Here is a 27993-nt window from a genome sequence, read left to right on the forward strand (position 1 = left end):
TGCATCACCCTGGGCCCCAAACCCAGCCTTGAAGTATCCTTGGGCTGCCAATAAAAGCCTTATTGGAAAGGCCATGAAAACTCCTCCTTGCCCCCCAGCTGTGTGTGTGTGGTGGTGGGCATCTACTTCTCAGGTGTCACTCCAGCTAGTGCCACCACTGTTTGGTGTCCAAAGCTCTCCAAACTGGCCTCCCTGTCTCCACCATTTCTTTCTTTTTTTTTTTTTTAGCAGTACGCGGGCCTCTCACTGTTGTGGCCTCTCCCGTTGGGGAGCACAGGCCCCGGACGCACAGGCTCAGTGGCCATGGCTCACGGGCACAGCCGCTCCGTGGCATGTGGGATCTTCCTGGACCGGGGCACGAAACCGTGTCCCCTGCATCGGCAGGCGGACTCCCAACCACTGCGCCACCAGGGAAGCCCTCCACCATTTCTTTTTAAAATTGAGGTGAAATTCACATAACATAAAATTAACCATTTTAAAGGGAACAATTCCGTGACGTTTAGGACATTCACAAGGTTGTGCAACCACCATCTCTATCTAGTTCCAAAACATTTTCATCGCCCCAAGGGGGTACCAATAAGCAGACACTCCCCGTCCCCCGTCCCTACCCCCAACTCCGGGCAACCACCAATCTGCTTCCTCTCCCTATGGATCGATCTCCTCTGGATATTTCATCTAAATGGAAGCATACAGTGTGTGTGGTCGTTCATGACCGGCTTCTACCACTTGGCATAATGTTTTCAAGGTTCATGCATGTTGTAGCCTGTGTCAGAACTCCTTCCTTTTAAAGGCTGAACGATATTCCATTGTCTATATATACTACATTGTGTTTATCCGTCCATCCATGGACTCGTGGGCTGTTTTCCCTTCTGCCTGGTGGGAGCAGAGCTGCCGTGAACATGGGGGCACACGCATGCATTTGAGGACACCCACCTATTCTTCACACAACAGTCTGATCCAGCCACATGACACTCTAGCCACAATCACTTCAACGCTTCGCACCACTCTTAGGATAAAGCCAAACTCCTGAATGTGACTTTCGAGGTCCTCATGCTTGGGCCCCTCCCATTCCTCCAGCATCATCTCTCTCAGCCGTGCTCCTGCCCAAATGACTTTGTTTCTTGGGTATGCTGTGCTTGTGCTTGCCTCTGAGCCTCTGCCATTGCTGTTCCTTCTTCCTGAAACACCCTTCCCCTGAGTCAGAGGCAACCACTGTTCCTTCTTCCTGAAACACCCTTCCCCTGAGTCAGAGGCAACTGCGTAGACAACACGCACTTCCTTATCTCCCAAATCCAATTAGCTGGACTAGGTCTCAGCACAGAGCCAACGTCAGCCCCCCTCTGCACTTCACGGACAGGAAGGCATTGCAGAGCTTGCTGTGGGATTAGGAAGGCTACCCCGAACTTGGTGAAATCCCACAGAAGCTGCCCAGTGACACCTTGGGGGACTCTCGGATTCAGTCCTGGGTACCTGAAACATAGCCTGTTGGCAAGTTTGAATGAGGTGAAGTGGATTCAGTGCCCTGGTGTCTGCTGAAGCCATGTGACAAGTTGTTCAGCTACCTTCCAGGGACTCCACCAGGCATCCTGACTCAGTGCCCAGTGCACATTCTCCACCCTGAGACGTGGGACGGGTGTGAGGCAATCTCTGCTTTTTCCATGGGAGTGTGTTAACACCCCACAGGCCTATGAGAAGCCAGGCAGTGACTCTCTGACCTCTGACCTCATGTCCACAGGTGGCCCCGGCCCAGGAGGAGCTCGGCTCAGCCTAGAGGCAGAAGCTGGTGGGGCCGCTGCTGAGAAAGCAGGAACCAAGCTCCCTGGTGCGAGGCAGTCACACCTGAACTTGACAGGCTTCGGCTCAGCCTGGACCACAGGGCGTTCTGGGTCACACAGGATGTGGTTTTCTAAGGGTGGGGAAGTCTACGCCCTCACCTCTAATGACTCTTTCTTCTCTTAGCTTCAATTTGGAGCCTCTGCTCCGTGAGTCTGTACACTCCCACGTATACACACAAGAGCGCACACGTGTACACGCACACACGGACATGCGGGCACACATACGCACAGGTGTACCACCCACACACATGGCTCTAGCACGCTCTTCATTTCCTCTTTTCTAACTTCTAAACAAAAGAACAGTTTAATATAACCTTTCCTACTACATAATTCCTAACAGACGCTTTTTCATTCCTTTTCTCCCTCAAATTCCCCATCCTTCCAATTTCCACACGAGCACTCAGTAGGCACTGCCTGAGAAGACAGTACCACACAGCAGTTCTCTAAGCGACTCGTCATCTACAACTACTCTTTCCTCCACATGTGAGAAAAAGATGGAAAAAAATGGAAAAAGAGGCCCCCGTGTATTTTCCAGGGCCTTGCGGAAGATGACGGTAGCTTCGAGGGAAGCCCATCTGTCACTTACCTCCAGGACCTTGCCAGTGATAAACTGGTGGCAGGCTTCACATTTCACCCCGAAGAGACCCTGGTAGTCCTTTTCGCAATACGGAGCGCCATCCCTGCAGGACAGAGAGCGTCAGCTCCCGAGAAGGCCGAGGGCAGGAAAGACACCCAGACCCCATTTCTCTCCGCCCTCCTGCACAGAACGGTAGCAGAAGCTGTTTCTCTCCCACCCAGCACTCACATGTCTGGAGACCTGGTCAGACAGGGTCAAAGCCCACAAAACCAAACGATCCAGAGAGAACGCTGAGGTTCTCCAAGCCGCGTGGAAGTAACAGCCAAACGGTTATGGCTGCTGATTCCTGGACTGCCTCAGACCTAACTAGCGAAAACCTGGAGTCGCTCTCTCTCGCAGCACCAGGCCAGATGAGCTTCAGCTGTGGTCCCAGGGTCCCTCTTCCTCGACCCCCACCAGCTCACTGACTCATATGCGTCCCAACAGCATGGAGACGCCATCCCCTTAGCCCTCAGGGGCCCTAGGGGTCCAGGGCCTCTCACTCAGCCTCCTGCAACCTCCTTCATTTCCCTCGGGACACAGTGAAGAATACCATGTTCTATGTGCCATCACATGGAAGAGTTAAAACGTGCCACTTCAGACAGCCCAGTTACCTAGCGCCGCACAGCCGTCAGTGTCAAAGGCCGAGCATTTCTCTCTTCTTACATTGGCTGTGCATCAGAATCACCTGTGCAGTTTCTCCCTTTCTAATACTGGTGTTTGCTTCACCCTAGACCTGCCGAATTGGATTTCTAGGGGGTGGTGCCTAAGCTACTTCTTTTGTTTGTTTCACTATATTCAGGAGTTAAATTCATTAAAATTGTTTTGAATAGGTGCTGGTTGGAGACCATTTTTTAAAGTGGATGGGGGAAAATTTTCCCTCACTGCCAGTGGACCCTCCCCCCGCTCCATGCTCATTCTTCCCTCCTTAATTTTTTTTTTTTTTGGCCTGGTTGCACGGTATGTGGAATCTTAATTCCCTGACCAGGGATCAAACCCCGCGCCCACTGCAGTGGAAGTGCAGAGTCTTAACCACTGGACCACCGAGGAAGTCCCTCCTCCTTAATTTGAAAGGTAACCACTGTAACTAGTTTTTGCAGGTTACATTAAACAAAAACAAAAACTTCACCTGCTCTATTATCTACACCAGCATCTGACTCTAACGAACCTATTCCCTGGTGGTCCTAATGGGCTCTGTGCCTAGACCCTGAGTGTTTGTTTTTTTTTGGGGGGGTGTCTACAAATATGTCTGAGACCTGGAAGGAGGGTAAAGGTTTACTAGTTCCAAACAGGAAAAAAAAAATTAGCAAAATTACTAAATGCTTAATTGGTTACAACATACAGCCTATCCTTAAGTCAGCTTCATTAATTGTTACATTAGGCAATGATGAATATTTCATTAAACGTATAGTAGGCAACAACAGAAGAATAAAATTCTCTTCAAAAGTTTTATAGCAAAAAGTTCATATTGATTGTGGGATGTGAATGTTTTTCATTATGTCTGATGGGATTGGGTGGAGTCCCGGAGAGCAGGGCCTACAGAGGGGCCCAATACGGCCCCATCCCCGCTGAAATGATCCACGCCCCAGGCCCCAGTCTTACTTGCTGATGTACTCCCCGGTGAGGACTTTGCCGCAGGACTTGCATTTAAAGCAACCCAAGTGCCACTGCTTTTCCAGGGCCAGGAGCGCCTGCCCGTTCTTGATATCTCGTCCACAGCCAGCACAATCTGGAAAAAAAGCAGCCACCAGTGGTTACTCCACGTTTGTTTTGCTAAATCCAAGCATGCAGGCCTGCTCTGAACCCCAGTGTGCACCCATCACACACTCAATAAATATTTACTCAAGCAGAAATTCATTCCGCGTTCTCTCCCTGCACGAAACCTGCCCCAGCGGACTCGCAGGCCCCATCCTCACACAGGACGGGAAACGTCATAAACCTCCGTGGGTCCAAGGGCATGGATGTCCTTCATCAGTTTATTTCCTTGGGGGTGATGTAACTACCCTCTGAGCTCCAGCTGGCCCAGAGAATATTTAATTATAGTGTCTTGGCTGTGATTTTAAGAAAGCTCTCATCGGCCTTTATTAATTGAGGGCACATGTGAGTAGCTAAGCATACCATGCTGGATGCCTCTCTAACACTACGTATGGGACTCTTGGAAGGCTGCCCGTAAGTCTCATTTTTGTAAACAGGACTCTACTTCCTTATCAGCCTAAACCAGACTCTCGAACATTTGTGATCATCAATTCAATGGCTTTTAATTCCTTAGCCTTCAATTCCCCCTGACAGGCTCCTGTGAAGCAGATAGAGGAGAAAGTGTTTCTTCATGGTAGAGAGCGTGGGCCCTGCAATGAGACGACCTGGTTCTGAACCCCAGCTCATGTTGGCCAGCCACGTGACCCAGGCTGGTTCTCACCTTTTCTAAGTCTTGGTTTCCTCATATGAAAGCCAGGATGCTATTAGTGCCTGTCTCAAGTTCTCTGATGAGGAATCAATGAAATAAAGGACTTAGAGCTCTATAAACATTTGCTATTATTACAATTGCCCTTATTCTGATTATTAAAAACATAGTCGTTAGGGAAATGGAATATTTAAGAGAACCCAGAAGAATGTACAGGCGTACCCCATCTTATCGTGTTTCACTTTATTGTGCTTCAAATATAATGCGAATTGAAGGTTTGTGGCAACCTTACCTCAATCAAGTCTACTGGCGCCATCTTTTCAAAAACATTTGCTCACTTTGTGTCTCTGTGTCATTTTCGTAATTCTCCCAATTTCCCAAATTTTTTCATTATTATTGTGTTTGTTATGGTGATCTGTGATCAGTGATCTTTGATACTCCTGCTAAGTCTCGCTGAAGGCTCAGATGATGGTTAGCATTTTTCAGCAATAAGGTACTTTCTAATTCAGGTATGTACATTGCTTTTTTACACATCATGTTTTGCACACTTAACAGACTACAGAATGATGTAAATATAACTTCCATATGCACTGGGGAACCAAAAAACATTCATGTGACTCATTTTACTGCTGTATTTGCTTTATTGTGGTGGTCTAGAACTGATCCCGCTGAATAGGCAGTATCTCCGAGGTCTGCCTGTAAATTGGTACAACCTTTTTGTAAAGCAATTTCTGTAAAATCAACGTACCTGAGAAAGTGAAAGAAAGCACTGTTGGCACATTGCTCATGATGTCCCCAACTGATCATAAAAAACACTCACGGAATAAGGAAATGTGCAGACAAGGCCTCTCGGTACACAAAGTGATTACACACACCCCTTTTGTGACCACATCTGTGACTGCTGCTCCTGTACTAGGAATGACATTTCTAGCCTAACTTGAATTCTCTCTCCTAGAAAAACTTCCCTAACAGTACCCAGCACAAGCCCAAATCCTATAAAAAGTTCCTCTAAATGTCATCCAGACATAACTCACAATTCTTCTCGTTTTCTCCCTTGCTGTGGTTCCTTAAGTACACTTGACTTTTTTTTTTATTGACTACAGGTGTGCTTCTGGTGACCTCTGGTCAGTGGGTATTTACATAACCTTTATATTCAGCAATTTCATGTCTAAGATTTTATTCTACAAATAAACTTGCAAAAGAATGTGCATGTGAGTGTATGTCTATCCCCTGAAGAATATATAGTCGTCCTCTACCGCATTTTTGTAACAATAAAACTGAAAATAGCCTATGTGGACATTAATGAGAAACTGGTTACATTGATTACGGTATGGTCAATAATGGAATAGTACATACCATTGAAACGAAGGAGGTAGATTTGTGTGCTGACATGGAGAGGTGTCCAAAATAGATGGAGTAAAAAAAAAAAGGAAGGGCTTCCCTGGTGGCGCGGTGGTTGCGAGTCCACCTGCCGATGCTGGGGACATGGGTTCGTGCCGCGGTCTGGGAAGATTCCACATGCCGCGGAGTGGCTGGGCCCGTGAGCCATGGCCGCTGAGCCTGCACGTCCGGAGCCTGTGCTCCGCAACGGGAGAGGCCCGCGTACCGCAAAAAAAAAAAAAAAAAAAAAAAGGAAGCTGTAAAACACTATGCATAAAAGCAGCTCTTTTTTTTTTTTTCTCTTTGCGGTACGCGGGCCTCTCACTGTTGTGGCCTCTCCCGTTGCGGAGCACAGGCTCCGGACGCGCAGGCTCAGCGGTCATGGCTCATGAGCCCAGCCACTCCGCGGCATGTGGGATCTTCCCGGACCGGGGCACGAACCCGTGTCCCCTGCATCGGCAGGCGGACTCTCAACCACTGCGCCACCAGGGAAGCCCCATAAGCTGATATTTTTTTATCAGGAGAATGTAAAAAATTGCTGAGCAAAATATTTATAAAGTTAAAAGTATATCTGCAATACAAGTTATGAATATTGCAGATTAGAATTTCTTTAAGTATAGCCCATTATAAGCTGAGTGTGTATTATACGGTCCCAAAGCGTTACACATTTTTTTAAGAGCTGGGGTTTATACGATTCCCAGCAATTCACCAAAAGTCTTTCAAAGGGGACCACTCATCGGGTACTTTACTATAAAGATAAAAATGGAAGGCCATGATATTTGTTCATAAATACAATTTTTAAAGGTCAGGAGCACAGTATGGATTTAAGATGAATTGGCAGGTTTTAATCCAAGCGAACTGAATATTTTCTTCATTCTTCTGATTAGATTATGCCCACTAGGTGGCAATAAGGACTTAAAATAATACGGAAGATGCTGGTTGATAGAATTTTTAAAGCAGAAAATAAACTTTAGAGATGGGTTTTTAATTCTACAACTGAAGACAGTCAGGCTCAAGAAGGTCAGTGGAGCTGTCTGGTATCTCCCCTGCATAGCACTGGGGTTGAGGGAGATCAAAGGTGCGGGGACGGCGAGAGGGCTGGCTTTAGGATTAGGAAGACTTGGGCACTAACTCGGAAAAGTTATTCTCTCTGACCCCTCATTTCTTCATCTGGGAAATGCTGACCCACTTCTCAGGCTGCTGCGAGGAAGAAGAGAAACTGCGTCGTGAAGTGCTTCGTATAACACTTAGAATGCTTGGTACCTGTTGGGCGCTCCACATGGGGAGCGCCAAGGAAAGGGCGCTCCCCTTTCCTTGGTAGGGGCCGATGGGACTAGGAACCAGGTTTCTTGATTCTGTCTTGCTGTTTTTATAAGCACATTCATGCCCAGATACCTCAGAGCTCTGACAGCAGCTGAGACAATTTGAGTGCAATAATGACCTCTCTGATCATTCTGCACTGAGGGCTTTGGTGAACCAGGCATTGTGTGAGCGTTTTATAGACATGGCATATACTCTTCAGTAGTTGTTTTTCACAATCTTCATTATCCCTCACAGTCATGGAGTCAAAGTGCCTTGCAGTCTGGAAGCCTCTGACCTCACAGGTGGTGTCCTGAACCTCTCAGATCCTCCATGCCCTGTACTGTTCCACGGACGGCACACATTCTACAACTGATCTTGATTATGTTTCATGAAGAAGCATTCACTGAGTGTGACCACCTAGAGCCAGCCAGCTGGTGAAACTGGGCTGGAAGTAGAGGCTGGGGATGAGGCTCCTTCATCCCAAACCTTAAGACATAAATCAAGCAAATCAGCAAAGATGGCCTCCTGGAAAGTAGGATACTGGCCCAGCTGATTCCAAGTATTCCGGTGTATTCCACAGAGGTTACCCATTCGTTTCTCTCTGGACAAAACTTTACACTCTCCTTAAGCCTGATGTCATGCTGGGGAAAGTAGAAAAGATGCTGAGATAAAAAGATTTGTGCTGATGGTTTGTGTCTCCTATGCTCATTCCAACTAAGCTCTTTTATAAAGAACAAAATGTCCTCGTCTCTATCTTCATGTTTTTCAGCTGTTGAGAAAATTGTTTCCACATCACTGAAGCAGCTGCTGGTAAATATAGAAAGCTGGTGATTGGCACTGGAATTACTGCCAAAGTCAGAAATAGGTGAATATGGAGCAGCACCAAGGAAATCAAACCCTCTAGCAACTCGCTGGTCTTCTGTCGGGGATACACAACGACCAAATGTGAAAACAGAAGCAAACTACAACAGCCTTAAACACTCTGCCCCCAAGCCTTTCATTCTTGGCACCAGGAGCCAAGAGAAAAGCAGGGATTGGCTACTTATGTCCAAGTTAAACTAATATCCATGTACACACCTGGTTCCATATTTATATCATTTTGTTCAAAGTTAATAAATATCCTTGAGAACAGGGATCCTGTCTGTCTCCTTTAACCTCTCTCTTTTTGTTTTCTTTTTTGGCATAGGGCCATGGACACCTGGGCTTCTAAAGTACTTAAGTTGAAGAAGGTGACAAATGGCTCTCTGAAAGGAAACCTGTGTTCTCATGATGCTAAGAAAGATGTCATCACTTGGGCTGCCTTTAAGGTCCTGTCAGCCTGGAGCCTGGATACCTATGTTCTTTTTTTTTTTTTTTTTGCGGTACGCGGGCCTCTAGCTGTTGTGGCCTCTCCCGTTGCAGAGCACAGGCTCCGGACGCGCAGGCTCAGCGGCCATGGCTCACGGGCCCAGCCGCTCCGCGACATGTGGGATCTTCCCGGACTGGGGCACGAACCCTTGTCCCCTGCATCAGCAGGCAGACTCCCAACCACTGCGCCACCAGGGAAGCCCCCTATGTTCCTTTTAAGAACGATTTCTGCCTTCCTAGAATTTCCCATTTGGGAAGGGTAAGAGCCAAAAAGATGTCTTACTCTGTGAAGATGATTTTCTGGAACAGAAGGCTGCGGAACGGAGCTACAGAAGAGGGAACTTCGTGGTAACTGAATTCCCAATCACCCCTGCCTTCCCAGGCTTCTGTCATGCCTAGAACCATCAGTGGAGGTGGAAGCTGCCATTCACAGTAGCCACCCATCTGCGACCAAAGCTTCTAGAATATGGAATGGGACTTTTCCTAGTGTCCTGAAATTTTGGGTTATGTATCATCTTAGAGCTGAAAACAATGATGATAAATTTTCCGTCTTCCAGAGCAGGTTGCTAGGAATATCCTTGCCGCATTTACCAAAAGATAGTAGAATCTACCTGATGACTCTCAACGCCTACTGCCTCCCTACTTCTGAAATCAGAAATTCACAGAGGCATAGAGGAGAGTGGGCAGGGAGCTGTCCACACAGCAGGAATGGGGTGTTCCCTCCCCTCTGCTGTGAGAGGGATCAGAGGACCCTGGGAGAGCGGAGGAACCAGCCCCCCACTCCCCACCTATATGTTTACTGAGTGGGGATGCTCAGGCCCTGGTGCTCCTGTGGATCCATGGGAAGCTTGATGTTAAGAGTTCTTGGGACAAATTGACTGGACTGTCCTGGAGCTTGGTAGCGTTCATGAACAAAAAGTCTGGAGCCTGCTAAGTCTGGAAGATTTGGAAGGCAGGAAGCCGGCTGGAGCCCCTCCTCTTGACGGCAGGCTAAGGAGAAGACAGAAGTAGGAGAGGTGTGCATGGCCACCATTTGGCTCACCGGGGATGCACTTGTGTCCTGTGGCTGGTACCCATGCCCAAGCATCTTGAATGAACCCACCTGAGAGAGCTGCCTGCCAGGCATTAGTAAGAGCTTATGAGGAGCAGATCTGAGGCTGGGGAGGATGGAGGGGGTTTGTTGAAACAGGTTAGCCAGAAATTGCACACTTTTGTCAAGGAACTCAAAATGGGTCCTATTAAAAATTCTCCCTAGGGCTTCCCTGGTGGCGCAGTGGTTGAGAGTCCGCCTGCCGATGCAGGGGACACGGGCTCGTGCCCCGGTCCAGGAAGATCCCATGTGCCGTGGAGCGGCTGGGCCCGTGAGCCATGGCCGCTGAGCCTGCGTGTCTGGAGCCTGTGCTCCACAACGGGAGAGGCCACAACAGTGAGAGGCCCGCGTTCCGCAAAAAAAAAAAAAAAAAAAAGAGAGAATTAAAAAAGAAACTCTAGTTGTCATCAACCGAGATTAGCACGTAAGTTCATGGCTATACATGTGGATGAAAAATAGACACGAAATCATTTCAGATATAGGGTTTTTGTTTGTTTGTTTCTGTTTCAAGACACTTCACTTACTATATACTGTTGAGTCTTTCACACTGAACTCATAACCAACAGCACTATAACTCATACCTGAAGGAACCTTTTGCCGCACACATATTTTCTCCATAAGACACCTCACCGCCTTCTGGGAACGAACAGTAGCGAGCCGGGTGTTTTGTTGTTGTTAATTTAAATCTATTATGGATGCATGTTATATATGCCTTTTGCATGTTGAATGCACACATTCTTAGAAAGGAACAATGTGTCTGAGACACCACTCCATGTCCAAAACTGCACATCATTAGTCATCAACTTTGAGTTTTCCTCATTCTAGCCTAGGAGATGTGGCAGAAGGAAAGAAAAAATTTTTAAAAAGCCTACAAGATCTGTCCCAGACACATCTATTTCAGCAGAAAGAAGACACCAGGCAAACAAAGCAACAAATACTGAAAACAGACATAGGTTGTTATTAATAGAAAGTAGAATAAGATTTTGGAGACCCTATAAAATATTCAAGTGGTGTCCTTTTAATAGACTGTTAACTAGAGGCACTTTATCCCTGGCCAGGTGTCAATACAAGGAGCTTTAAGGAAAACAAACAAACAAACCCCCCAATTTAAGTTCCAGGGTTTGGCTAACTTGAATCCTGAATTTAATGACATCATATCTTGTCATTCAACGTCTCCCACAGGATGTGGATTTCCCATGACCTTGTGTAATAAAATGGTGAATGCAGAATACCGGAGAACAGCTCTTCTACCCAAAAAGAGAGAAAGTGGAGACAAGAGAAGTGTGACCTGAACATGGGTCAGATTCTGTGAGGTCAACAAGCTGCCTTTGACACAAGCTTTCAACACATCTGATCAGCCTCTGGCACGTGGATTCCTCTGTGTGAATAACTGTGGGAGGCACGTAGTGGCTGCCCACCCTAGACAGGACAGATGTTTTCAGTTTGCTAAGGTTCGCATCCCTCCCTAGGGTCTAAATGTCCACTGCCACCTGTTTTCACGCTTGAACTGACCATATGCACCTATGTTACCAGCCTGGCCCTTTTTTGTAGGCCCTTGAATCTGTAACCCATCAATTTAAAAAAATCCAGACATTCCCTATGCTATTTTTTATTTTTTATTTTTTTTGCGGTACGCGGGCCTCTCACTGCCGTGGCCTCTCCCGTTGCGGAGCACAGGCTCTGGACGCGCAGGCTCAGCGGCCATGGCTCACGGGCCCAGCCGCTCCGCGGCACATGGGATCTTCCCGGACCGGGGCACAAACCCGTGTCCCCTGCATCGGCAGGCAGACTCTCAACCACTGCACCGCCAGGGAAGCCCTATTTTTTTTTTTTTAATAAGACTTGGCTTACAGTTTTAACATCATTAAGGTATAAGGGGTTTGGGCTTTGGGTATTTGAAAACCCTTCCTTGACTAAAAAGGCCACATCATTTAGTAGTGATAAGAGCGTCCATCTAGCAAGTGTACACCGTTGAATGTCTGATCTTCAGCTGTGCTGCTCAGTGTTGTCAAGTTCCAACCAGACATCTGAGTTGACAACTACTGACTGGCCACAATCCGTGTCGAGTTACTGACATGAGTCTGCAATTTTCTTTTCTAGCATGTCACGGCAAATTCCATGGGTATGAGGTCACCAAAAGAAAAGACAGATAGAGGGCAAAATGCAAATGTGTTAGGCTAAGCACTTTTCAAGAATTAGTTTTTTAAGTACTTTTTAACTTCTGAAATTCTACGCTCCCATTTGCCAGAAAGCAATACATGGGGTCACGAGACAAATACTAGCTGAGGCTGAGGGGAATTGGAACATTTATATTTATTTATATTCAAATAGGTGCAGTGTATTTGCCATCTTATGGCTCTCAATAATTTATGTCTAAATTCACAAAAAATGATGCAGAATTATTTTAAAAGGTTATGGGCTGCCTGAATATGTAATCTTGAACCAGACTTTGCACAATCACCATGTCCTTGCCTAGGTTAGCTGCTCCCTTTGCTATCTTGATGGCCATGACGGAAACATCACAAGCCAGAGCAGCCTCTGACCTGCTATTTTAGGTGAAGGTTCTTGTTGTCTTGGGAAAACAATACTGCACAACAAACAAGTTTTCATGGGCCATAGCAGCAGCAGATTATCAGCCTCATCAGGAAAGCTGTAGGCAGGACCAGGAACAGTCCTCTTCGGAGCCCTCTATTATCTAATATTGGGCAGTCAATCCCATCTTTCCTTCTTTTAAAGTGTATATCATATATACTTATAGCTTTGGTCATAAGTTTTATAAATACAGACCATTTACACATCTGAAACTTCCAATTCTAACCCCTGAGCCAGTGCTCACAGAATTCCAATAGGAGTATTACGAATTCTCAAGGTCAAGAAGCCCCCTCCTTTAATTAGCATTGGGTGTGTTTTTACTCATATTCATGATCAGGATCTGAACAGGAAATTTTATTAAAAGGAGCCAGATTGTTTGCCTTTCCTCTCCATTAATTGGTGATGAATCTCTTAAGCAGGAGTTGAATGGAAGGAATTCTGACACATGCTATGACATGGATGAGCCTTGAAAACATTATGCTAAGTGGAAGAAGCCAGAAACAAAAGGCCACACTTGTATGATGTCATTTATGTGAAATGTCCAAAGTAGTGAATACACAGAAACAGAAAGCAGATTGGTAGTTCCCAGGGGCTGGGAGAAGGGGTGAACTGGGAGTAACTGTTTAATGGGTACAGAGTTTTCTTTTGGGGCGATGAAAATGTTTTGGAAATAGAAGTGGTGGTTGGACAATCTTGTGAAGGTACTTAAACATTCACTTTAAAATGGTTAATTTTATGTTATGTGAATTTCAGTTAAAAAAATATGTACCAAGAAGGTTTGCCCTTATACTGATTTCCTTAATTAAGTTGTAAACTTTAACCTGGTGAGGAGTTTCATGATAAATCTTTAACTGGCTATGGTCACCCAGCAAACCGGGCTCTTGCCAAAGAGGAAATCATACTTGAGTTTTACGTCAGTTTCTCAGATCCAGTACTCATTAGCCAATATCAGCTCATTGACTCTATTCCAAAGATAGAAAGAAGAAAAGAAAGGGTAGAATGTCAGTTTCAGTACTTTCCTCATGTGACCAGTCACTTAATACATACACAACTGAAGGTCACAGCAAGGGCAAACTGCAGTAAGACTTCAGTCTGGAATGGGCCTTTTATTTATTTACTAATTTTTTTTATAAATTTATTTTTATTTATATTATTTATTTTTGGCTGCACTGGGTCTTCGTTGCTACACATGGGCTTTCTCTAGTTGCAGCGAGCAGGGGCTACTCTTCGTTGCGCTACGTGGGCATCTCATTGTGGTGGCTTCTCTTGTTGCAGAGCACGGGCTCTAGGCATGTGGGCTTCAGTAGTTGTGGCACATGGGCTCAGTAGCTGTGGCTCACAGGCTGTAGAGCGCAGGCTCAATAGTTGTGGCGTACGGGCTTAGCTGCTCCATAGCATGTGGGATCCTCCCGGACCAGGACTCGAGCCCATGTCCCCTGCGTTGGCAGGTTCTTAACCACTGCACCACCAGGGAAGTCCCTTTTTTAAAATTTAACATTATTTTTATTTTTGATGTGCTTTGGTTTTAAATAGGTAATACATACACATAGTTAAACTTTTTTTTCATGTAGTAAAAATAATTCCTTTCCTTCCCTATCTCCCTGCTACTGCTCCCTTTCTTCTGGAGATAAGCACTAAGAGTAATTTCTCAGTATCCCTCTGAGGACAGTCTATAGGAATATACAACTATAGATATACACAGCAGTCCTTTGAACAGCTAAGTCTTTACTGCTGCTGAAAAATTAAACTGGGGAATAACCACGCTTCCAATCATTAAAATTCTAGTTTTACTGATAAGTTGTCAGAAGGTGCGGGTCTTATTACATAAAAGACGTATCTAGTGAAATGAAAACAGCAAATAACAAAATACCATTAACTTGCCAACCACTGAAACATTTTTTTGTACCCATTTTCCCTTTTTGCCCCTTAGTTGGACCCATTCCCTATAAGGCGGGAACTTTTCTTCCTTTCTTGCAACCGAGATAATCCAGGTTCTGGTTAAGTGAAAAGATATGTCACTCTGGGATCTTTATGTCTGACTCATAATTGTAACAGGTTTCAGTCTGAAAAATCTAAATTCCTTTTTGCGACATACCTTGTCCTCCCGCAATGAATCTTTGGCTACTATGTCAATTGCAAAGTCTCTCAACAGTCTAATCCGTACCCAGTAGAGCAATACTGGAACTGCCATGTCAGGTTAGACCCTGTCCTTCCAGGCCAGGGGCTGGCACCCTAAGTGCCCAGACAGGTGAGGCCTCTCTAACCTCACACTCAAAGTTGGGAAATACATTCCCTGACACTTGTACTGAAAAAAAAAACCTCAAAATCAAAAAAACCCTGTGATGCTGTCATCAGCCAATTCTCTAAAGCAATAGCTCCTTCCCCTTTTATTAAATAAGAGGAAAGACTTGTAAATAAGATGAGAAAATGAACATTTAAACATGCCGATACACCTTGCCCTCATGCACCCAAGCTGTACTATGTAATTTTACAAAACCACAAAAGCCATTGTCACCATCGTCATTCAAGTAGTATTCAGAACTCAACATTCCAGACCTGGGAGCTGAGATTTATTACCTGAAAGGCTCTCCTGGGATGGCATCCATTTACCCACTAAATGAACATTCATGTACTTGCTGTGTGCACAGCGCTATTCTTAGGGAAAAAATAAATAAAAGAGCTTGTCATTAGGTAGCTCATAGTCTGGTTGGAGAGAAAAAGATGCAAAGAGCTAGGGGAGCTATGTGGTAATAACTGTCACAATAGAAATGCAAAGCACAGCTTTGGCCGGGACACCTGTGAGCTGGCCCTGTAGCCAGGGAGCCTAAGCAAATTCAAAGCTTTCAATTTTTTGTGTGACACTCAAAAGAACAAATGATGTTTGATGAGAAGACACATGACCAAAATGCTATGGGAAGAATTTATGCGAAGTTGTACATGTGTCTATAGCACTTAGAGCAAAATCCAGAAGCATATCCACCAAAATGTTAACAGATTTCGGGTGATTTTCATCTCCTTCTTTGTACTTTTCTGTAAAATTTGGATTGTTTTACAATGAACACTTAAACCCATTTAAAAAGAGAAGATTGTTATTAGCTCTGTTTAGAGATAAAGATGGCTTTGATTCAATTTCTGGAGTGTTTATCTAGGGCTTTATGTGCTAGACCTTGTGTAAGAGAGAAGGACAGCAGGGTCCTTATCTTTAATGAGTTCATGAACTTGGTGGTGGAGGTGGGCACACATTTAAACAATGAAAATGCAACAGGTTATGTACCAATGTTGGTTTTTTAATTGTGACAAATGTATCACCGTAATACATGATGATAACTGTGCAGTAAAGAATTTGGCTGGTGCCAGGAACACAGTAGGTGCTCAAAGAAATGCTCATTGAATGAATGAATGACATCCATATCTTTCTTTGACTTAGTCCTTTCATTCGTCTTCCTCACCTTTTCTCACGGCCATTACCTGTACCCACAACCAATGGTATCCCCAGCTCTGATCACTGATGTCAAATCACTGATTTTGCACACCACCATTGCCATTACCACCTTAATCTTTCTAGAACATTGTTTTCATCTGGTTGTCCTCCAGGTTAAGCCAAGCTCCACATTGCCAAACCCCTCAAAGCCTCCAGAGACCTGGCGCCCTTGCTCTAACTTTCCAGATTTTCTTCTCAGGACGTGGAAGAACAAAGCCTTTGCTCTGTTTGGGTTCCCCCTGTGCTGTTTTTACAAGTACCCTCCCCACATTTAGACTGTCCTCCCACATAGTAGTATCTTATTTAATTCCCATAACAACCCTTAGGAGTAGCTATCTTCCGATTTTCAGATGAGAGCATGAAGGTTCTGAGACATCCAATAGCTTGTCCATGACTTCATGGCTAGGAAGAAGCAGGACCAGGAGTGAAACCCAAGCCCTCTGAAAGGTAGAGCCCACATTTGAAACCAGCATGCTACGCTCTCTTCTTCTGTTCCTTTCTGATTCTAAATTATCTCTAAGCTCAAGTTCTAGTCTTGTAACTTCCTTAAAGAACAATGGTTAACATTAGGATGAGCTTATTAGGTATCATGAATCTTTTAAGTACTTTACTTATATGATCCCCAGAACAACCCAATGAGAAAGGAACTATTATTATTTGTTTCAATTTCATTTATTTATTTTTGGCTGCCTTGGGTCCCCATTGCTGTGTGTGGGCTCCTCATTGTGGTGGCTTCTCTTGTCGCGGAGCATGGGCTTCAGTAGTTGTGGCACGTGGGCTCAGTAGTTATGGCACACGGGCCCAGCCGCTCCGCGGCATGTGGGATACTCCCGGACCAGGGCTCGAACCCACGTCCCCTGCACTGGCAGGCGGATTCCCAACCACTGCACCACGAGGGAAGCCCAAGAAAGGAACTATTATTGTTTCCTATTTTATAGGCAAAGAAACGCTGGCAGAGATTGAGTTCTCAAGGCCACACAGCCTGTATGTGGTAGAACTGGGATAAAAACCAGCCATCAACCTGTCCAGAACCCACACTCTTTAGCAGAAGCCTGCCAAGCCTCCTCTGCCATCCTATCCTACTGGAAGAAAGTGTCTCAAGAAGGTGGGGCTGATCTGTCTTGAAGACCCTCCGCAAAACCCATCACCATGAGTCAAAACCCAACAGTCCATGGGTTGTATGTGTGCACGTGTTCCTGCCTTCAATGGTTTTACATATTGGTGGAAAATATCAAATGAACAGAAAAGACAGCCACCGTGAACGGTAGAGTGAAAAACGCACAGTCACAAAAAGCAAAGATTGTCCTACACAAAAATTCAGAAGTCAATGCGTGAACAGTAAGTTTTTGTTTTATAAGTAGTCAGTACTTTTATCTATTTACTTATTCAATCCTACGAGGTAGGTACCTATTGCCATCCCATTTTACGGAAGAGGACCTGGAGGATGGAGAGGTCAGGAGATGGCTAGAGCCAGAGCCTGCCCCAGGCAGTCAGATGCCAGCGTCAGATCGTCACCACTCCACCTATTGTAGGGGCCTCAGCAGACAATCCCACTCAACCTGCAAATGTTTTTTTGAGAGAGAACATAGATAAAAGAAAAATCATCTTGCAACTATTAAAAGCTATTGCACCAAATAGAAAAGTAAAATAATTGAAAAATTCTTCCTCCCCTTTGAAAACATGCACATGACTGTTTATCTGAAATGATTTAAATTCAGTCCAAGCAGAGCATTTGCCCCAATACCTTAGGAGTTCCAATTGCAGTTGGAACAATGGCAATGCTGTACAGAGGGGGTAAAGGAGAGGAAGATGGGTTTGGATGTATGTGTGTGTGTGGGGGGTGTTCATCGCATCAATCTGCCAAACCCACACACAATCAGACACTAGTCAGACACCCTTTGAAATGGAAAGGGTGATCGTAGACAGCAACCCACTTCTGTTCAGATGCCTGAAATAGACCAGAGCCGTGCAGGAAGCAACATCCAAAGCCGATTCCCTGCCCTCTAGGTTGTCACACACAGACTCCCCCTCAGGTGGCTCCTACACCACAAGAACCAGTCCCTCAATTACTGGCAGATACATGGAATGGAGTGAAGTTAGGCCTTAAAGGAGTGTCAGTAAACTTCTGGGAGAGCATCAGGTTTTCTGGACATACATTTTTATTTCTAAAGAATGAATCAGCTAGACATGGGCAATTGATTTTTTTTTATCAATTATAAAAGCAGTTTAATTAATGTTCATTGTAACCCTGTGAGGCAATGTTTACTATTATCTCCATGCTATATAATGTTTGTTGCTTATTGAATTCAAATTGCATTAGACTGGGTGCAGCAACAGTTTTTACTAACTCAAGGGCAATAATCTTTAATTGAAGTAGTTTGTTTCTATGAATAACTTCCTGATGGTTTCTATTCACCAAACCTTGCTACACCAGGGAGGCAACTGTGGCACACAGAAAGCACACAGCCCTTGCAGGCAGACACTCGAGTAAATCCGCAGACAAGTCAGGTCACTGCTCCAAGGCTCAGCACCCCGCATCTTTGGAAATCAGAGAGTGATACCTACATTATGCAATAAATATCCGGGACAGTAACATGGCATCTGGAGCCTGGGTTTGTATCCCGACTCTACCACTGTGTAACCTTGGGCAAATTATTTAACATCTATGGCCCTTTGTTTCTTCATCTGTGAAAAGGGGATAGTTTTAGTACCAACCTATAGGGTGGTTTTGAGGATTAAATGAGTTAAAATTTGTACACCAGCTACACAGTGCCTGATCACAGTGAGTACTGTGCAAATGTTTTAAGAAGAAAATAAAATAAAGGTGAGAAGAGTTACTGTAATGTGGAAGAAAGCACCAAGCAGAGTACCCAAGACATCACAGGCACTCCACTGGGACGTCTCCCTAAATTAGAGCATCACAGACATGGTGGCCCCTGAGTAGCTGAAATTGCACCTCTACTGAGTAAGCTCTAACAGAGCCTATTTTGTGTTAATTCTCATCACATCATTGACTTGCTTCCATTGGCCACTCTTCACTTCTTCTCTCCCTCTCACACTGTCTTCACCTCCTATTCAGTGATTATGGAAAACCAGCCACAGAATGTGAAATAAAATTTCGGTTCAGAAGAGCAAACTCATTTGTGAAAGAACATTTCAAAGGAAAGAGAGGACCTTGGCTCTCTGATCTATTTCACCAACACTGTGAACATTAGCAAAGAAAAGTTTCATGATTTGCTTTTCTTTAGGAAGCTTTGCCAAGTTACATTATTTTTTAAAAAATAAGAATCAAAGTGGGCTTCCCTGGTGGCGCAGTGGTTGAGAGTCCACCTGCCGATGCAGGGGACATGGGTTCGTGCCCTGGTCCGGGAAGATCCCACATGCCCCGGAGCGGCTGGGCCCGTGAGCCATGGCCGCTGGGCCTGCGCATCCGGAGCCTGTGCTCTGCAGTGGGAGAGGCCACAGCAGTGAGAGGCCTGCGTACCGCAAATAAATAAATAAATAAATAAAATAAAAAGAAATGAAAAGAATATATATTGAGTCCTATTGAAAGCAACCATTACATTAAAAAAAAAAAAGAATCAAAGTAACATCAGTATAGTTTTAAAATATAGGGCATTTCTTAAACAATTACAAAGAATAACCAAGTGTTTTCTAATTATGCTCCAACGAATTTCAGAAACTTGCTGAAAATTCACTTGCTCTTGTACTTGTGTGCCTGCCTCCTTTGGGTACTTTGCATGTGTGTATCCATATATAAGAGCTCTCTTTTTGACAGACACCCACACCCACGCGCCCCAGAAATGCTATTTGAGTACTTATCTAAACAGACAAGTACTTGTTGAAAATAAAAATGTTCTGACCAAAGCAATTGCACAGAGAAAAGGGATTTCATCCATTGGGAGCAAAGGAGAAAATACGATTTGGTCCAACAATTTGCACATACGCAATAACTGTTAAATCTAGCATTAGAAATGTAATGAACTTGAGTCTGATACATTTTTATACTTAGAATTTTAATTTCTTTTTTATGTGCATAACAACTATGTCATATAGAAAAAGAAAATATAGATAAAGCAAAACAATGTTTAATAAAAATTGGAATAACCATTTTGGTGGAGCTATGATTAGGAAATATGCTTCCAAATTACATGGAGGAAGAGGACTGGAAGCCTTTAAAAATATCCTCCTTCTGTTTCTTAAACCAACCAATGAGGAGTATTAGATGAAACAAAAAGACAGCCCGAAACTCGCAGTCAGAAGCCCTGCCTCTAACCCTACCTTATTATTGGATAGCTTGTGTGACCTTGAATATCCTCATGGGCTGCAATATCCTCACCTATCAAGAAAGATAGTTGGACTAAAGGACTCCACTGAATTTGAGGATGCAGCCAGTCCTATAATAGGCTTATGGACATGATCTTCTGTTATAGATTGTCATCCTATCCTGGGACTCATAACATCCTCTTTTTCTTAACTAGACTGAAGAATTCCTGCAAAGTTTTTTGGTAACATACTTTCAAAGCAAGCCCTCTCAAGCAAGGGGGTACCTATTCTCAACCTAGGTCACCTTCCCAATGACCTGCAGGGGGCAGAGTAGGTAAGCACAGTGAGGGACTTGAAACCGTATTAGGGGTCTTGGATAGTGTCCTGTTTTGTAGCCCTTATCCTACCCAGGCCGCTGTTATTTATTAGTAGGGCATATAAATCCACATGCTAAGGATCTGATCATGTGTGTTGAATAAGATGCACTAACACATTTATTTTCTTCTTTTCTCCCAATGGTCAAAATCCAATTTCTATGTAAATACGTTTGGTCATAACATTCTTATTTTTAACAGGTATAATAACTCTTCTACTTTAACAGGAGGATTTGGAAGTGCTGTTAAAAATTACAAGAAATTCCTCCGGAGCAGAAGGGGCTTATCTCATTCTTATGTGCTGAGGCTGGCAGGGTTTAAAGGCATTTGTTCTCTGAGGATGGGCACAATACACAGAAACCGAGGCAAACCTCTATCTAGTCCATGTCCTAAAGCCCCAGGAAACAGAGGGAAGGAGAGCTTCCTTGCTTGCTGTCCTGAGTTCAGAATCCCTCTCACTTCAGAGTGAACTGACCTACCCAATGTTATTTACTACAAGAAATACTGCAATTTGCCACTATTTTTATTTGGAAGGAAGTTGGTTTTCTTTGGATTCATACAGGTCAGACAAGCCTTGTCATCAAGAATTACCAATCCCATGATGTATGGATAGCTTGTCCCATACTTTCTTCCGATCTCGCCTTGGGTGACACTTTTTAAGAGTGGTCTCCCTGATTGCCCCATACAAACACAGACCCACTGACCTGCTTTTTCTTCCTACTTTAATTTTCTTCACGTATTAGATATTTCTGTACATGCATTCATTGTCTACCTGCTCCTACTAAAAAATAAGCTTCCTGAGGATTCTGAGTATGTTCTGTCCACGCCTGTATCTCTAGTGTGAATGACACACACATTGTACGTGCTCAGCAAATTATCTGTTCAGTGAATAAATGTCAGAAACCCTCCAGGTGAATAAAGAATACTTAAGGGTGATAAAGAATTATTTAAGAGTAAATAATAACCACCACATTTGCCCAAGGCACAGTGGGGATAGCTTTTCTAATACACAGAGACATCAATCACATCACCACCAAACGCTCTCACAGCTTAACCTCCATGACCAGAGAGGGGCGTTTCTGATGTAGTAGTTAATAATTCTTTTTCCTTCATTTACTATCAAAATACACAGTGTGATGTCCAATTCTACTTCTGTCCTTTTGAAATAAGGGAGATGCTTCTCACTGCATGGGTTTTAGTGAAGGTTTCTCCACGCATCACGTTTTACAATTGAAAACGCCTTAGATATAGGCCTACTCTTGGCTCTGGCTACCAGAGTTTCTCAAAAAGGAAGGTACCTGCCTAAGCTACCTTTGAGAAATGAAGGAATTCATGTCAACAGGTGGCTGGGGCACTTACTGCCAGAGCAGGAGGCTTCTTTAGGGCTGGAAGACATCGGCTGTGCACACAGTTGGCAAAGGCAGTCTCTCCCATTGAACGTGACTCGGTCACCGGGTGGAAACGGGCGCCTGGAGACAGAAAGACATTGCCCTCAAGGTTACTGCAGCAATTTCATTCCTCTTCCTCACCCCTGCTTGGCTGGCCTCCGGTGCCAATTCACTGCTTCGAAGAGGAGCCAAACCATTTGAAATGCAGCCTGAAGCCAGCCAGCCAGCTGGATCCAGTCCAAACAAACACACAAACGTGCCTCATTTTGAGAGGAAAGGAGAATGCGCAGCTTCTGCGGGCAACCAGATAGTAAAATGATACCGTTTACCTCCACTCATTAGCGGAGGGATGTTCCAACAAGTCACCTAGCAGGGCACACACAGTAAAATTTTCCTTTTCCAAATGGAAACACCTCCAGGAAGAAATATTTTAAATGCCATGGATTCCTATTCAAGCTTAAGGCCCTTCCCCAAGAGAACTGGTTACAGGTCAAGCATTAACTCTTTCAGTTCCCTGGACCAACGTGATAATTATGCTGAATTAGACTTGGTCCTGGACGTCTGAATGCGCGAACTAAATATCTCACAGTGCTAGGGGCCCGGTCCCTTATAAACTCGGAGAAATACGAAGATGCGATAAATATCTGTTTAAAAATTAGTATTAGCTTCTTTTCAGAAAGATATTTTCCTTTCACATTAGATATTCATCAATAACAGCACACGTTGCAAAAATATTGCCTTCTTCAGGTACGTTATCAGTTTCTTCTGCTCCCACTTCAGCAGGCAGATAGCTTTAAAAAAAGTCATTAATTAATAGCCATATGACAGTCTCCACGCCTACTTTCTTGCAACTGACCAATTTGTCAATGATCTTCATCATGAGTTTTCAAATGTGTGATTCTGTCAATCAGGAAATTTGAAACTCATAAGCCAAACATCCCCACACATCTGAGTCAGAAGCAATTTCTTAAGAACAAATTCAAGCTTCTGGACATGTTTTACGTTCACAGCTGCCTTAAGTTGCCCTTCGGCCGCCTAACAGTTGTTGATTAACCATAATGCACTCACAGATAGTAAATTTGGACTTAACTCCACAAATGTGCTTGTTGCCAGTCATCAAGGAGAGTTTTAAACTCTCACACCGCCAAATTTAAGAAGCGCTGAGTTGAGGTGGTCTCTCTTCTCCTCTTCTCTCCTGGTGCCGTGTTACTTTCCGTTGCTCAGCTAAGGCCCAGAGAGGTTAAGCAACTTGTGTGGATTGACCAGCTAGGGAGACCAAGCCACAGGGAGGTGCAGGTGGTATCCACCAACTCAGAACTTGCTCTGTCTTTAATAATCAAAGTCACACTCTGGTGGATACAAACAGGCCTATCGCTTCACACTTATTAAGTAAAACGAAGCAAGCCTCCAATCTGCTCTGTAAGGAGGCCCTCAGGGGGTGAAGAGTCCACAGACACAATAAGCTCAGGTTCTTTGCCTCTGATCAGGGCCAGGACCAGGGTGAGGGCAGCGAGGCACCCGAGGCAAAGCATCTAAGGAGGCCCCCGCTGTCAGAAGTGCTGCATGACCCGGGAGTAAGCACCCCTCTAAACTGCGTGCCCAGGAGCCTCCCTGGCTTCACCCTAGTCCAGGCCCTGCATCTGATCTAAGCTTTTATTTTTAAACTTGAACCCCACACAGATCCACCATGGGACAAACCAGAGTCCAGTTCTCAACAATGCGACCAGGTCTTCTGAATTTTGAATTTTGTTATTTCATGAATGACCCCCCTTCATTTCCCTATGTCCTCTGCCCATATGGGTTCACCTCCTCCTGACATTTGCCTGAATGTTTGTAATAGAAGGAGAACTGGATTTACAGTCAGAACACCTGAGTTCAAATCTTGGCCTTGCGATGTGAGGGACTGGGAAAATCCCTTACACTCTGAGTCTCAAAGTCACTCATAAGTAGGGATACGAATTCCTGATTGACTCCGCAGAATTGCTCAGAGGGTTAAATTAATTTCTACATGAACGCAATTTGTAAACTGTAAAGGTGGCCTCCTCAGAGGAAACTGGCGTCATTCAGCAGCAGCAACAGTGGGCACCTCTCTGCTGGCTCAAACATGCAGGGACAGGGCTACAGCTGATAAATGTTTGTCCGTTACCAACTTGAAGCAATGATCTCTCAGGGCCAAGATCAGGAAGCCTCTTGGAGTTTACCTGGGCCAGCGCCCTCCAACCTGACTGAGTCTCCTCCTCCTTGGTGGCCCTTCAGAAACCACTAAATCATCATGAGACTTAGGAAGGAGAAAGGCTAGAAATGGATATTTTAAAGAGACCCTCCCTAGGGGATTCCAGTGACCATCCAGGTTTGGGGAATTACTTGTATGCAGTTCACAGCCTCTCACCTTACAGATGAGACAATTGCTGTGGAAAAGTTAGCTCACATAGGTCTCAAATCAGCCCAGGAAGCGGGACCAGGACTCGGGTCTCCCGAATGCCAGTCCGGGCTCTTAACCAGGCTGTGAGCTATAGCCTGAAAAAGGAGAGGTCAAGAGGAAGCTTTGCTTTTGATTAAATACAGAAAAAATTTCAGCTCATTAACCCAGAATTTTTAAATTGTGATTTAAAAATATATATAATTTTAAAATGGGCTAATAGTTATATAAAGTTATTAAAATAATTTGATTATGAATATTTCATCTAAATCTTATTACAATTTATCCATGTGTATTATCTTGTTAATTAATTATACAAAATCATATTTACCCTTCTAGAGTTTACATTTCTCTGGCCTAGAAACATGAAATGCTGAAAAACAAAACAAACTGAACTGAACTGTAGTTTTTACAAAGGCATAGCAAAGTGGAGCGCACAGAATCAACACCATTCCAAAAGGCATTGGGATTGCCTGATTAGTATGGGTCCATTAAGTAGCTGATCCTTTATTGGTGAGTCTCCTCATTATAGGAATCGAACCCATTGTAAATTCTGTAATGTGTAGCACTCAAAACACAACAACAATGAACCACATTTTCCACTCACACTTCACACAGTTTCCTTCTTCTCTCTGACTGATCATTTTAATCAAGCTGCTTTGTGCAGTAAAGATCTAACCTTGGTGGATGATAGAGAGGAGGGGTTGGCAACTTTTCCCCTGAAAGATCAAATTGTAAATATATTTTTAGACTGTGCAGATCATAAGGTTTCTGTCACAACTGCTCAACTCTGCCACTGTCACTGGGAACCAGCCATAGACAATACATAAACAAACGGGCGTGGCGGTGTTCCAATAAAACTTTATTTACAAAACAGGTATTGGGTCTAATTTGGCCCATGGGGCAGTTTGCTCTCCCTGGTTATAGAGCAAATGCAACTATTTCACACACCCACTCCCACACACTGATACTTCCAAATAAGCTTCATCTTTCCAAGTATTTATGCCATTTCCTCCCATGTTTCCATTGCTCAAAATGTCTCAAGATCTAGAGCTGCTTTCAGATTCGGTTTCAAGGCACTTAAAATCAGTCACATTATTTAGTGGAGGATATCACATATAAAGTTTCCTAAGTAAATTACTTTTTGACTAAGCCTGATAACACACTAGGAAAATAAAAACATCTAAAGGTGCATCAGAAAAAATTATTTTAAGACAAATGTATGATATCACTTTTATGTGGAATCTAAAAAAAATGATACAAATGAATTTATTTACAAAACAGAAATAGACTCACAGACATAGAAAACAAATTTATGGTTACTGAGGGGGAGGGATAAATCAGGAATTAACAGATACAAACTACTATATATAAAATAGATAAACAACAAATTCCTACTGTATAGCACAGGGAACTATATTCAATATCGGGTAATAATCTATAATGGAAAAGAATATAAAAAAGATATATGTGTATATTTGTATAACTGAATCACCTTGCTGTACACCTGGAACTAACACAACACTGTAAATCAAACTGTACTTCAATAAAAAAATTTTTTTTTAAAGAAAAGATATTTTAAGACTAAGTACAACTCAAGGAACTTCCTTGGTGGTCCAGTAGTTAAGACTCAACACTCCCAATGCAGGGGGCCCGGGTTCAATCCCTGGTCGGGGAACTAGATCCCACATGCGGCAACTAAAAGATCCTATATGCCACAGCTAAGACCAGGCACAGCCAAAATAAATAAATACTAAAAAAAAGAGACTAAGTACAACTCAAGACCAAAGCGCACATTCCAAGCTTTGACAGCAGAACCCAGCGCTTCTCTGTTGGGGAAAGCCACACTTACTTGCAGATCGTACAAGCAAAGCAGTTGGGATGGTAGGTCTTGCCCAGGGCGGTCACCACCTCTCCTTCCACAAACTCCCCGCAGCCATGGCAGCGCGTGCCATACATCCTCTGGTAGTCCAGGGTGCAGAGATACTCTCCGTTCTTTATGAAGAAGCCCCCTTGGGCCAGGTCACAGCCACACACTGTGGACAGACAAGTTCACATCTGGTCATCATGTGCCAAGCTGCTGGGCAGCAGTGCCTTCTACTGCGTGCTGCTAACTTACTCTATGATCTCAGCAGTATGGGGTTTGGGAGGGGGGACTGGTACAAAGAGCTATTTATTGTTGGGCTCTGATTCTCTCTTGCCTCCCTCCCCTTTTGCTTCCCTCCCCTTTGGGAGCTATGCAATGTCTCATGCAAGTAAAATCCATTGGCTAGGGCTCCACAGCTTCTGTGATATGTCTAAGATTCAGAGATAATCAGTCTTTGATGGAAAGATACCTTTGGTTCACGCGGTCTCAAATATGAACAAAACTGTCTCTTGCAGTGCTATTCAGGAAAGCACGGCTTGCCCACACAACTGCTTGGTTTGGACCAAAAACTGTTACTGAGCTGAGTAATAAATTCCCACTACACCAAAAGCTGAAATGTCCAGTGTCTATTTTTTCACACTCTGGAAATACTTTCCCATAGTTCTAAACAATTCAGACGTTTAATTTTCTCTTTGTGCAGTAAATAGGATAAGTCCATTATTTATATATTACAGAGAGAGATAAAAATGAACAAGCAGAAGAGGAAAGAAAAGGGAACATGTCCAAGATAAAACTGTCATTCAGGACCTCAGCACACGCAAAAGAGGCTGCTTTGCTGTGTCTGGATTTTGGCGTCTCTTTCAAAACTGTGCAGCTGTGAATTACGGAGATGGTGCAAAAAAAAGCAGGTCCTGGGATTCCAGGTGTGCATGTTCAGGCAAGACCAGAGCAGGACTCAGCAACTGGTCCAAAAATAAAGCCAAAGGCAGCCTCTGCGAGTAAAGATTTTCCACTGCCAAGTGACTGGGAAGCAACACCAAAGCTGGAAATCGCCATTCTTAACCTCTCTATCCCCAAGTTTGGATGACACTTCAGGGCCTCGGGCAAAGAATCCAGGATTTGTCCTGATTATTCCTGCAAGCAGTTGGTATGGGCACTCAGCTGGGGTAGGGAGAGGTGAGTTCAGTCACTAAATTGCTTTCCTAAGGACCTACTAGAACACATGGTAAGTTCCCATGACACATGAACACATCTAGAGGAACTAGTGTTGAGCACAGTAAGATTCTGACGGAATCTTACCGCTCCACCCTCAGTTAGCGGTCTCTACTAACGGCAAACTACTAAAGATACTCAGGGTGACGCAGAACGTACAACAAGCTTTCCACTGTGGGTTCATCTGTCTTTGTTTAGATCAACACTCCACAGCTATGACCTCCTTCTTTGCGATTTATAATCAAGTAACCCAAGATGGCCTGAGTCCGTCATGCCTGAAAATGACCACCATATAACCCTACTGTGATCACATTACCTGGAAACCAGCTTGTTCATCACCTGCCGCCTCCCTCACCTGCCAGTCCCCCACTGCTCCCACACCTGCCTTTTCCTTACCAAATGGTCCTGTGAGTCGAGAGAACT

General features: G+C 44.3%; 1 protein-coding gene across 3 annotated transcripts in view; it reads right to left on the minus strand.

Moving 5' to 3' along the window:
• The window catches only part of ABLIM1 (actin binding LIM protein 1), a 227776-nt gene that overhangs the window by 96968 nt on the left and 102815 nt on the right, over positions 1–27993 (minus strand). For all 3 annotated transcript variants that reach the window (XM_060127222.1, XM_060127221.1, XM_060127220.1), the window contains exons 3-6: positions 26344–26527; positions 22044–22153; positions 4054–4180; positions 2422–2515 (exon numbers count right to left, since the gene is read on the minus strand). In XM_060127222.1, the coding sequence (XP_059983205.1) occupies positions 2422–2515; positions 4054–4180; positions 22044–22153; positions 26344–26527 (515 nt within the window). The remainder of the gene's footprint in view (positions 1–2421; positions 2516–4053; positions 4181–22043; positions 22154–26343; positions 26528–27993) is intronic.

Source organism: Lagenorhynchus albirostris, chromosome 16 (genome assembly GCF_949774975.1).
Source record: "Lagenorhynchus albirostris chromosome 16, mLagAlb1.1, whole genome shotgun sequence".
NCBI classification, from domain to species: Eukaryota; Metazoa; Chordata; class Mammalia; order Artiodactyla; family Delphinidae; genus Lagenorhynchus; species Lagenorhynchus albirostris.